The sequence below is a fragment of the Chaetodon auriga genome, chromosome 1 (genome assembly GCF_051107435.1).
Source record: "Chaetodon auriga isolate fChaAug3 chromosome 1, fChaAug3.hap1, whole genome shotgun sequence".
Lineage (NCBI taxonomy): Eukaryota > Metazoa > Chordata > Actinopteri > Chaetodontiformes > Chaetodontidae > Chaetodon > Chaetodon auriga.
In genome coordinates, this window is record NC_135074.1 from 29,272,292 (window position 1) to 29,285,000 (window position 12,709).

The 12,709-nt window shown below is 47.2% G+C and overlaps 1 protein-coding gene across 3 annotated transcripts in view; it reads left to right on the forward strand.

Moving 5' to 3' along the window:
• Positions 1 to 12,709, forward strand: part of lrp4 (low density lipoprotein receptor-related protein 4) — a 109,611-nt gene that overhangs the window by 59,359 nt on the left and 37,543 nt on the right. For all 3 annotated transcript variants that reach the window (XM_076733718.1, XM_076733726.1, XM_076733733.1), the window contains exons 3-4: positions 7,379 to 7,495; positions 12,618 to 12,709. The exon at positions 12,618 to 12,709 is cut by the window's right edge and continues 22 nt beyond it. In XM_076733718.1, coding sequence (XP_076589833.1) covers positions 7,379 to 7,495; positions 12,618 to 12,709 — 209 coding nt within the window. The remainder of the gene's footprint in view (positions 1 to 7,378; positions 7,496 to 12,617) is intronic.

Consider the following 12,709-nt stretch of genomic DNA (forward strand, 5'->3'; position numbering starts at 1 on the left):
TCATAGCAACAAGCAAACGGCTCTGCATTAATCTGCCTTGATGGACAGGAAACTGTCTCAGGACGCTCGGGTCATAGAAGACCTCACTTACACCGATGCACGTCTGCAGCTCATTCAGCACGAGCACGTCTTTCTTTAATAGATTTTGATGTGTCTGTGCTTCAGTTGAGATTTTTTTTCATGTAGCTTTACAGGATAGTTAAACCCTTCAATTTCAGAGGGAAGTATTTTTTGCTTGACTGCATTTATTTGACAGTTATAGTTGGGAGATTTTACTCACAAATCATATGATCCGAGTGTAAAAGGAACAATAATGTGTAATTATAGATACAGTAAAACTACCCGACAGTCAGGAAGGGCACATTGGTACTCTGCGGTACTCCTCCTTCAGTACATTTTACTGCTTATACGTAAAATTCTAGGACTTTTACTCGTAATGAGATATTTTCACATTGTGATGTTGCTGTTTTGCTGATGTGCAGCATTCAAACACCTTGTCCAAGAGTTCATAACTCAGCGCTTTGCTTTTTACAAAATGTGATAAAGAAGTAACTGAAAAGATGGATGAGCCGTGTTTGGTCACAGGTTCTGAGTTTGACATTTGTTTGATACACCAGACTGCGGGAAGCTCTTTATAAAGAGGTGATAAAGACTGATGTCAGCCTCAGACGGCCAGAGACGGCGTAACTCTTCAGTGTGTTTTCGACGGGTCTATGAATGCGGAGTGGCGTTGCGGCCGGGCTGAGGCAGGAGGTCTGTTTACTGAAGAGGTGGAGGAGGACGCAGAGGGCCCATCACACAGGCCGCCACCGGACACACTGCCAAAAAAAACTCTGCTGGCAGCGCCACTCTGCTCTGACAGACTGAAATATGTGCTGGCTACCGACCAGAGCTGCCTCGAATCAGATAAGCCGCCTCTGTCGGGGCCGGCTATGAGAAGAAAATAAAGAGCGAGAAGAGGAGGAGAGACTGACGCGGGTGAGATGGACAGAGGGGATTTATTTGAGTTGGGTACTTCTAAATTCAGAAAAATAATGCATGTAACAACACCTCACAGCCTGTTAAAATATCCTGCACGGAGCCGTTTCACCGTGTTATGATGGTGATCTGGAGTGCTGATACAAACGTCTGCTCTCCATAACCGAACTGGACTTTGTGGCCAAAAACAGTTAATCGTCCCCTCTGACGCACTCGCCCATTATATTACGACCTATCAGAAAGGTCTTGGTTTCTCCGCCTGCTTTGGTTTTTGAACCAAAGTGAAGAGAGAAATGCAAACGAAGGGAGATAAACGTTTGGAGCTTGAGAGGAGAATCTCTTTACATGCAAGAACATGAATAATTTGGGTGCAGAGTGTCAGAGGCATAAACTCGACAGTTCAGGAATTGTTCTGCCAGTTGGTTCAGACTTGGCTCACTCTGCCTTCAGGCCTATTTTAACACTGAGACATTTGTTAATTAAAGCTGCGGCAGGCAGTTTATTTTTCGCGTCGCTGGGCAAAAATTCCATAATAACCTTTCATCATATTGTAATTCAAGTGGCCTGAGAGAAAACTAGAATGCTGCACCTCCTCTTGGCTCTGCTTTTCGGCTTTAGGAAGCGTAACCCGTGACGGAGATTTGGGCCAATCGCACGCCATGTCAGAGAGAGGGCGTTCCCATTGGCTGCTCTACCAATGCAGATGTAGGTGCACGCCCCTTCAGATGGCATTAGCCTGACCTCCTCCACACTTTGTTTCAGTGGTGGAGAAAGTGAAGGTGAAGGCCGGATTCAGTGGTGTAAGATCAAAAGTACCTTTGTGTGATCACGTCGTGGCTCCACACGGAGCTCCTGGCTCATTATGTTGGGCGCCATGGCGCTCGTATCGACCAGTGTCAAAGAGGCATGATGACAAACAGCGTGTGGTGTTCTAGCCTCTGATCCATTGGTAGAAACGTCACAGCTGCCTCTGAAGTCTGAAGCCCTCTCCTGTGAGGGGTCTTTGAGAGAAGTCATGGTGAGAGGGACCAGGGTCTTGGTGAGGCTCACGCCTTGTAGAGAGGGCCGCAGACCCTACGAGACAGGAGGTTTCAAATGTTGTTTGCTAGGTAACAACTCAGAAAGGTCGAGTGAAACGCCACTAAATGCGTGGATCGTTGTGAAACAAGACCTGGTACGTTATTTACGTTCAGCTGTCTTAAGTGAAACTGTCAATGCTAACAAGTGTTAGCCGTGGTGCACGTAGCTGTTACTTTAAATCTATCACCACAGATTTAAAACAATAGCTAATGGTACATCATTCCCACCATGATCAGACTCAGCTCAGTCGACCGCAGACGGTTAACAAGACATTTTTTCCGCCGTTTTTTGGGTCAGTTTCTTGCATTTTTCACCCTTATGAACAACGACTTTTGAGACTCGATAAAAGCTCTTCGTGGTTTCTCGCTTTGATCGATTTCAGCAACCGTAAACGATGCAAAACAAAGGCATGTGAGTGTGTTACAATGCTTCCAATGCAGAAAATCACTTCCTGCCCTCCATCTGCAGTTCCCGCCACAACAAAAGACTGACGTGACGCCGAATGCAACAGCCTATTGTTACCTGCTGCAGCTTTAAGGTGCGTTAAGAATATGTCGTCTCCGTGACAGGAAAACACCCCAGGCTCAGTTTTACAGCCGGGTGTTTGTCTGTGCGTAATGGCTGCTCGATGTCAGCCGGGGAGTCAAATATAATAAAACTAGACGCGTATCACCGCTGTGAATAAGTGTTTCCAGTGGAGTTGACAGTAATCTGGAGGTGGACCGACCTGTTTTGGACTGAAAGAGAAAACCTTTATTAAAGCTCCTCAGATGAAATATTCTCGTTAGACTTGCAGACTCCTCCATCGCTCTCAGGAGTCCACATCTGTTTTTCAGTCAGACAGTGTCCTCTCTCTCTCTCTCTCTGTCTCTGTCTCTCTCGTCTGTCCATCCTCCCATCCGTTGAGCATTGTGTGATAAGCAGTGTTTAGGCAGATATATTGGTCCCATTAGAGCCACTTGATTCCACTGCTCTATAGTAAAGGGGGGCCATTAACTCTGCTGCTCAAGGCCATTTAAAGCTGCACACATACATCTTCTTAAAGACAGGCAACACACACACACACACACACACACACACACACACACCGGCGTAGCCAGACATGCACATTCTTACTTCTGGATACAGTCAATAAGCATTCAGAATCATTACTTTTAGATGCTGAATGGAAAAAAGAAAACTGGAATCTCCTCAGCAGCTCATTTTGTTTTCTCCCAGTTTCTTCTTCTTCTTCTTCTTTTTTCTGGGTTCTTGATGCAGGAAGACCTTGTTTGCTGAAGACTGTGTTGATCAGCAGCTTGTTCCAGCAGAAAACGCATCAATCTTTTCAGCGTGTGGGGACAAAAACAAATCCAGTTACAGCGGTTTGTTTCAGTCAGGTGATCACAGACAGATTATGAAGGATATGTTTTCTCACTTACCTGCAGCCATGCAGATGATCCGGGTTGTGTTTGCCCGGGTTTTGATAATTTTGCACTCACCCCATCGTGATCAAGGTGAATGGACTTCAGTTCATGATACTCATCGTTGAAAGCTGAATAAAAAACAAGCATCTCCTTCCAGAAAGTCTCAGTAACTCTGAATAATCCAGACTCACCGCAGAGATCCTCCATCAAACCGTCCTGCAGGACCTCACAGCGGGGCCGAGGAGTCTGCACGTCTAATGAGAATATTTCACTCGAAGATCTTCAGTTTCAGTCCAAAACTGTTCGGTTCACCTCCAGATTACCTTCGTCTCTGCTGGAAACATTCGTCTGTATCCTTGTTTCATTCCTGTAGCTGCATGTTCGACGTTAGCGACAGCAAACGGTCCATCGGTTTGGTTTTATACCACTGCAGGTAGAAAACGACAGAAGGTTCGACTGGAGTATTGAATATTCTATTGATTATTTTTCAAGTGGCGGTTTATTCTGAAGGAAGCCGCACAGCCCAACATGGCGTTTAAGTGAGTGTGTGTAATTGATCAATTACTCAGTTATTAAAGTTGAATATTTTCAGTTTGGCTGATCAGCAAAAAACGTTCAAAATCAGTTAAAGCGGGTAAAAAGGTAAACTTAGCTTCTACAAGTACTGTGTGTGTGTGTGTGTGTGTGTGTGTGTGTGTGCGCATATTTGTGCATGTGTGTGTAGGAGTGACCTGTGGAATGCAAGTGGGAAATCTGTAGCTCGGATGAGAAAAGCCCATTGGTGAAGGTCAGGGCGAGTGTGTGCGTGTGCATGGGCGTGTGTGTGTGTGCGTGTATGTGTGTGTGTGTGTGTGTGTGTGTGTGTGTGTGTGTGTGTGTTATCGTTTTGCCTGAACGGGTCATTCTGGGCTGTGAACTAAAACTAGTTGTGCTTTTGCAGGTTATAAGTAAACTTCTGAAATGTTTCAGCTACAGCTGTTATGTAAATGTGTGACAGTACTGCATAATTAATGGAGCGCCGCACGAGCAGGAAGTGGACCAGAATGCAATGTGCTGTGCATCTGTCGTCAGTAGCTTGTGAAGTAAACGGCCTCTTTGATGAGGTATTTACTTTGGCGTGATGCTGTTCGCACTCTTACTTTAAATATCCTCATCGTCAACACGCTGTCAGGCTCGAGCATCGGGAGCCGCAGACCCTTTGTCTTCTGAGGAGGCAACCAACAAACGACGCGCAGTGGACAAAGTTAAGGTTAGGAAGGGTCTTTGTGTGCGTGTGTGTGTGTGTGTGTGTGTGTGTGTGTGTGTGTGTGTGTGTGTGTGTGTGTGTGTGTGTGTGTGTGTGCCGGAGGAATGCGGTGGTAGCGAGAAGAGCTGAGCCGAGCAGAATCTGAGTGATAAGAGAGATCAAAGCGCCTGGAGACCTCATCAACCTTCCCAGCATGCTCCCTGCTGATCCACCTGATACCAGTGTACAGACCAGACCTGCTGCGTGCGTGTGTGTTCGTGTGTGTGCGTGTATTAGTAAGAGAGAGTATTTATTTGCATACATTTTGCATGCCTCCCAATTCGTGTGCCTAAACAATTCTGCCATGTGGACAAGTGTGTGTTTGTTTTGCGCAGCGACTCTTTGTCTGCGTGTGTGTGTGTGTGCGTGTGTGTGTGTTCAGCTTAATTATTTATTGAAATGCTGAAAAGCAGCATTTTTCTGCTCTTGTTGGTCGAGGCCATAAATCCGCAGGCGCCCCGTCAGAGATGCGTCCGTTATTGTTTCACCCTCCCTCGCTCTGATCGAAACAGCGAGTCAGTCAAACACTGAGAGCGAGGCAGCCGTAAAAGTGACCTCTGTCAAGCATCTGTTATCTGTAAGTTGACTGAGCTGAAGCCTGGAAGCACAGAAACAAAGACAGTGATGGTAGGATGCAGACGAGTGTTTGCAGCGATGCGTTGTATCTGCACGTCGAGCCAAACCGCCGGTGTGGTCACGTAATTTAGACACAAAGAGAGTTCATGACAAGGTGAAGAGAAGTGTGTGTGCGTGTGTGTGTGTGTGTGTGTGTGTGTGTGTGTGTGTGTGTGCGTGCGTGCGTGCGTGCGTGCGTGTGCGTGTGTGTGTGTGTGTGTGTGTGTGTGTGTTGCTCTTTGAATAATGTAATATCCATGCAGGGTTATGTGGGTCAGTGGGGCTTTACTTCCCCTGGAGACCAGAGCCACACCCCAACACACACACACACACACACACACACACACACACACACACACAGACGGACACACACTTCTTTAATTCACTCACTGATCCCTGACTCCTTCGCCTGTCTGCCTCGCTGCTTAACTCGCTGCGTGACGTCATACATTTTTCATAAAGTCTGCGTTGCTCCGTCAATATTTCATATCTGCTATTGACAGGCGAGTCCACTGTAAGGAGTTCCTGCTCCTTCTCCTCTCTTCTCCTCCCCCCTCTCCCCTCCCCTCCTCCTCCCTCCATCCCTCTCTGGCCTGTAATTAAATTAGCTCTGTCTGCGGATGACAAAGGGCCAGTCATTCGGGCTCTGCTTAGATAGCAAGTAGCTGCACTTAGAGCGGATATGAAGTTAAGGAGGAATGCGCTGAGCTGAGCTGAGCTCAGTGCTGCTCTCTGGGTCTCAGGGTACCGAGGTGGCAGAGAGGCGGACTTGTGGGACCAGATCAGGCTCAGGCTCCGGATGAGCTGAGACCAGACAGACAGTAAAACCTCCGGCATTTAAACCCTGTGAAAGTCTGACCTTTACTGCAGCCAGCCACCGTGCAGCTTCATCACCGCGCTGGATTGATACCACGTCTGGCTGAGTTTACTGGAGTGTGTTTTATTTAAGGGCTGCGACTAACGAATGTAGCTGCCCTTCAACGATCTGCTGATCATTTATCAATTAATTGACTCATGGTTAATGCCCCGTGTTCACATATTTAAATTGCTCGCTGCGTCCAAAGTAAAGTTGGTTTTTTACCATTTTCAAATGTATTTTTTGTTGTTTTTCTGCAGCTGCTTGAACTTAAACAACGTTTTGCTTTAAGAGATTCGTCTTCTTTTCCTACATGACGTGTTGGATTGTCATGAGCATCAAAAATCTCAAATGATTCTCAGTCTTTAAATTTTAAAGCAAGCAAACAATAACAGGCAGAAAACAACACAGAAGCACAATCCAGTGCTCCATAAACTAAACCATAATCCAATGCATGTTTAGTAAAGCGAGCGTATAAAAGCTCACTGACAGCAACAACTTTGTGGAAGTAAACGAGGACCACAGAACGGAGGGTTAAAATCAGTCCTCACAGGGCAAAGACCAGCCTGGAGCGGCTGAGCTGCAGCTCTTGATAACAGTTGTGCTCATTGTCATCATCGTGCAAAGCACTGAAATAATCACACTTTGAATTAAGTGGGTTTGTGAATAATCCCTAAGATTTGAAATAACCTTTATATATGATGCACGTTCTTTTCACAGCTGCATGTTCTGTGTCACCAGCTCACTGTTCATGTGGCCTTTTCATGATACAGTGCAAACACTGGAGGATCCAGTTTCAGTTAAATGTGTCAGAGTCTCACGTTTAGTGGATCAAATTCCGGATGGATGCAAAATGTTGTTGTTCACTTCCTCTTATGCAGAATACAGTTCTGGTGCTCAGTGAGATTTAATCTCCTCGATCTCTGATAAAACCGAGCCGTGCTAAAGGGCAAATGTTATCTCACATCACGACGTCTGTTAACGATGCAATTAAGCATCAGTCGGGCCCACAGTGTGCTGGGATACATGAAATATGAGCACAATGACAGAAAGGCCTCCTCTCCTCGAGTCTCCTCTCAGCCTCGCAGTCTGTTTGTTTGTTTGTTTGTTTGTTTGTTCCTGCTGACAGACTTGTTCTCTGGCCTTGTTTGTTTGCAGTGCTTCCCACCTGCTCGCCGCTGGACTTCCACTGCGACAACGGCAAATGCATCCGCCGCTCCTGGGTGTGCGACGGAGACAACGACTGCGAGGACGACTCCGACGAGCAGGACTGCCGTAAGTTCACCTCCTCTCTCTCGTCAGCGCAAGCACACGGACACACAGCGGCGGTCACGTTGATATGTGTCACACACACACTAATACACACACACACAAACAGGCATGTAGAGAAACACTCTGGAGCTGCTCTGTCAGACTCAGGGGGATGAGTTATTAAAGTGGACAGATGTTTGAAGCAGCCATGTGCAATGAGGTGTTTGTTTGGAGTCTGAAGGAGTTGCCTGACTGTCACACACACACACACACACACACACACACATGCACACATGCACAACACTCACACACACTGATGGGAGGTCAGCTCTCCCACAGTCAACACTCTGTGACCTTTGCCTTTGGTTTATCCTGTTCTTCTTTTGATTTGTGGAGCTATCTGTGTGTGTGTGTGTGTGTGTGTGTGTGTGTGTGTGTGTGTCTGTCTGTCTGTCTGTTCAGCCCAAAATACTCCTCAGCTGCTTGCCAGGCAGAATGTGGCCTGCTGTGGGTGTAGTAAGGAGTGTCAATTTCAGCAGGCGTATTTATGTATCTATGCATCGCTGCCTGGCGAGTAGATGAGTAGGTGTGTGTGTGGGTGTGTGTGTGTGCGTGCGTGAGTGCACATTCGTGTGTACTCTAGTATTTCTATGCTTGTGAGGACAACGTTGAGTTTGACAGTGAGGACCTTTTTTGGAAAGGGAGCGTATCTCGTCTGTTCTTCACTTCCTCAGACGGCTGTTTCAGGAGTTAATGCTGCGTTCAAGTGACGTCGACAGAATGGGAAGAACAGGAAAAGCTTCCATTATTCTCACCTGGAGGTGTTCATGCGGTGAGGCCGCGTTCAGACCAAAAAATACAGCCCTAGTTTAATTTGAATGAACCTGGCTCAGCTTTTGCTGCAACATCATCCATCCAGGCGTGGCGTTGACCTGCTTACCCTGACCACCAGCCCTGCAGTCATGGTCTAAATTAGCTGCTTTTGCACATTGTTGTACATTTGGAGGGGTGTAATCAGCGTAATCAGATGCAAAAAAAAAAAAAAAAAGTGTCATGAAAGCTGACGTGGCATCTGTCAGGCAGGGAGGGGTCTAAAACATGCTGTTGCATTGTAGGAAATGGAGGCTCTGGTCAGATTTGTAAACCATGTCAATCGCTGGTGCGTCCCTTTAAGGCTAGAGACGGTCAATGAGAGGGTCCTCACAAGTGTAGAAGTGCAGATGTGTGTGTGTCGCTTCATTAGGGTGGAGTTGGCGGTCAGATTCGATGAAGACATCGTCCACTTTTAGTCTCCGCGTTTTCCCACCGTGACTCAAAAAGCTCTGTATGTGTGGGCTGATCCGTGTGGATGTACACGCCGCACGCCGTTCGTTCCATCACGCCGCCAGCGTCGGTTTGGTGACTCAGTTTAATCACACTTAACACTGTGCGAGGACAGGAATAGTTGCAGGGGGTGACGCGGTCCCGATGGAGACAACACATGACAGAAAGAGTCAGTCAGTGTCCGTTTAATGACTGACTTCTATCTAAAGACCAGTGCAGAGTCTTTTTCCCCTCTGCAGCCTCCAGTCACAGAGGAAAGGATCGGCAGTCACCAACGTGTTGCTTAACTCAGTGCGAAGTGTTGATTTAGTAGCAGTTTGCCCTTCATGTAGCTCATGAAAGCTCACATCATCTGTTAAGAAGAGAAGACAAAGTTCGTGCAGGACGTTGACCAAAGCAACAGAACTTTGGTCCGAGACACTGAAAAATACGCTCATTCACACTTATTATTCCATTCACTTTGCATGCAACACATTGCAATGCTAAGAGTTAGCATGCTGATTCTAATGCTAGCAAGGATGCAGTTAGCAATCTGAGAAGAAACCGGTCGTTCAGTGTCGCTGTTGAGCAGGTTTGACCTGTCAGGGATTCAGAGGATCATCAGATTTACTCTCTGCCGACGGTGAACGTCGGCACCAAACGTCATTACAATCCGCTGAGTGTTTGTTGAGATATTTCACTCTGGAAAGTGTCGCCGTCCATCAAGCCGCGGTGCCTGAAGATTAGAAGATGGTTCCTTGAAATGATTTGCGTTGTTTAGGATTATTGGCGTCGTCTGTATTGAAGCAGCGGCTGATTTCCTCTCAGCAGAACGTTGGTGAAACTGCGATCGGAGGCTTCACAGCAAATACACAGCCATTGTTTTCCATCACACCTGCTGCGTTCCACCTCGTGTGTGTGTGTGTGTGTGTGTGTGCAGCAGGTACAGGTTCGCTCTCCCCCCTCTCAACGATTTTTCTCATCCAGTCATTTCTCCCCCTCCTCTGTTGACCCACATACTGTATCAGCAGCCAGACGTTGAATCACTTCCTGATGGGGGTCTATCTGCTGCGAGCCAGCTATGAATTTTTCATCTTCATGCCCAGTAAATTTCCCTCCCTCCCTTGTTCCCCAAACTACTTATTATTTCATGCTTCGTTCTTTCTCCTCACTTTTTCACCCCGGTCCGTCTTTCACCTCACGGTGTGTTTCGTTTCTCCTCGCGATGCGCTGTTTTTTGTTTTTGTTTTTTTTTCATTATTTAGAGACGGGGAGACAATCCTCCACGCTCGGCTGCAGCCGAAGCAGTTGTCAAGATTTCAGACAAACAGACTGAGGTGTGTCTCGCTGCGGATGTGTGTGTTTGAACATGAGATATTCTGAATTCTTGAAGTTTGAAAGAAATTTCACAGGAAAAAAAAACCCACCAGGTACACACACGCACACACACGCACACACGCACACACACACACACACGCGCAGGGAGGCGGGTAATGACTCCCAGCAGCCTTTGCCCTTTGACGTTTGGCCGCTGTGTGAATGATGAGCATCTCGGGGGCTTGTTGACCTCCGACCTCCCTCTGTTTACCTCGCTGATGGAGGGAAGAGAGAGAGAATCAATTCTTTTGAGCTGAATAATAGATTAAATGAGTCTGTTGGTCAATAGTAAAATGAAATTTTCATTTTGACCCACGGTTGGGCTTCGGTGGTTTCAAATCCTTTTGGCTTTTTTTGGGGGAAGGTTGGGTCGAGCTGGCTGAGGGGAGCTCTGTGTGGGAGACAAACTGTCCGGGCTCAGTTATCGGACTGTATTTGCTCATCACAGATCCACAGTATCGGTACACACTCTAAGATGACGCATCAGTCATTAGAAACTGCAGTGTTGAAATGCTAAAGATGTGTCAGTGACCAGCTGCTCAGCCTGTCACCACTGTGTTACAGCCAATTTAAGGGATTCTTGTGTAAAGTAAGACTATATTTTATATTTAATGATTGCTCTGAGGTGCAGATACTGTTTGTTTACATCTCTGCTAAATTATTTTGTAATGCAACCTTCATTTTTTTTAATTCATGCGTTACATAAATTATAATATAGAGTCAAACAACTTGAAATCATCCATGCACAGTAACCACTGTCCACACACACACACACACACACACACACACACACACACACACTCACACTCTGGGCCCTCACGTCAGTCACCTCAGATGAGGAGTGCGACTCGCTGTGATGCTGCAACACACCTGAGTGAAAATGAAAAATCTCACCGACATAAAGAGAAGCTTCATCATCCTCTTCGTCGGCCCCTCTGTTCAGCAGGCAGCCTTCTGTCTCTGCTTATCTCTCTCTGTTTGTCTCAGCTGTCTAACACTCACACGCGGCAGTGATAAATTATAGATTACCTCCTGCCAGGGGCCATCCATCATTGGTTCTCCTTGACGAACCCGTTGGCTCGGCCCCGGGCGAGCGTGGCCGGGCTCGGCCATCGATTGCGGTGGTAACAGTGGAGGGCGGCATTTTGAAAATCCATTCAGTCTTTCATCAATGGAGGTGTGATTAAAGAAGCATGGTGGAGGGGTTGTTTGGATAAATGTAAAGGTTTGAAAGTGAAACACTGTCAATGTCACAGAGCTGAAAGTTCAGCGGAGGGAGGGACGTGTGTCTCACCGCAGCGTCAGGCCTGAAGGCATGAATCACAAATGTGTCTTTCATCTTGGGTCTCAAGGTTGACAGTCTGAGACATAAAACGAGCTGCTGGAGCTCCGGTTTGGTCCATTAAACCAGCACCCGGTTCAAAGTGGTTTAGAATGTAAAGAAAGTGGAGATCCATTAAGAAATCGGCTCTTTTACTCACCTTCCTGAAAATAACTTGAGCAGAAAAGTTCCGGTCCGCCTGCGTCGCACCTTCTCTGCACATTGTTAATACACGGTGGACACGTGCAGAGACGGAAGGCGTCCCTCCTCTCCATGTTTCCTGCAGCAGGTTTTAACGTCCACAGTCATGGTCAGAAAAGCGAGAGAGTCTGACACCTTTACAGTTGAGCTGTAAACAACGTCTGACCAATAGGAAAGCAGCCTTTTCGGTTTGGTGAACAGGGTGGAGGACTGACGTGGACGCGGTGGGTTTGGTTAAACTACAGGTGTTTGGAGCATCCTGAGCCTGCAAGTGAACGGCAGGATGGAGGACTGAGCTTAAGTTGTGGTTTGAGGTGTTTGTATGGACGTGCTTAATTCATTCTTCCTCATGAAAACCCGTCACCGTCGGCGTCCTTTGTGATGAACACACCTTTTCTGCTTCCTGAAAGTTTGTCCGGCCGCCCGTTGAGGTGCTTTGGTTTCACGTGTTTTTCTAAAGCGTTCGTTACACATCTTGGAAATGTGCTGCATCAATGAAGGTATTATTATAGCAAATGTTTTCAGTCTGATCAGTGACCGTGAAGGCACACACACACACACACACACACACACACACACGCTCGGTATGATTTGGGCCTTCATCCTCGCTGTGTCGCAGTCGATCGGACGTCTTCTGTGCTGAGGTTGGACCGCAGGATGTTCGGTCTGTGAGTGTTTGAGCTTCAGACCTGCAGCCTTCGGAGAGCTCAGCCTGTTTACGGAGAGGAAAATCTCTGCCTCTCCTCCGCGGCTCTTCGCTCTGAGCCTGACATAAAGGTCACGGTCTCCCTGGTACCCGTGCAGCTGTGAATATAATGTCAGCGGCGCTCAGGGACGGCCGCCTCTTATCTCATTCTTGTACAGTATCCGCTCTTTCCTTATTGTGTGTGTGCTCGTTATTTGTCCTCTGAAGCATCTCTCCTCCTTTTTTTTTTGTCTCTGCAGCTCCCAGGGAGTGCGAGGAGGACGAGTTTCACTGCCAAAATGGCTACTGTATTCGCAGCCTCTGGCACTGCGACGGCGACAACGACTGCGGG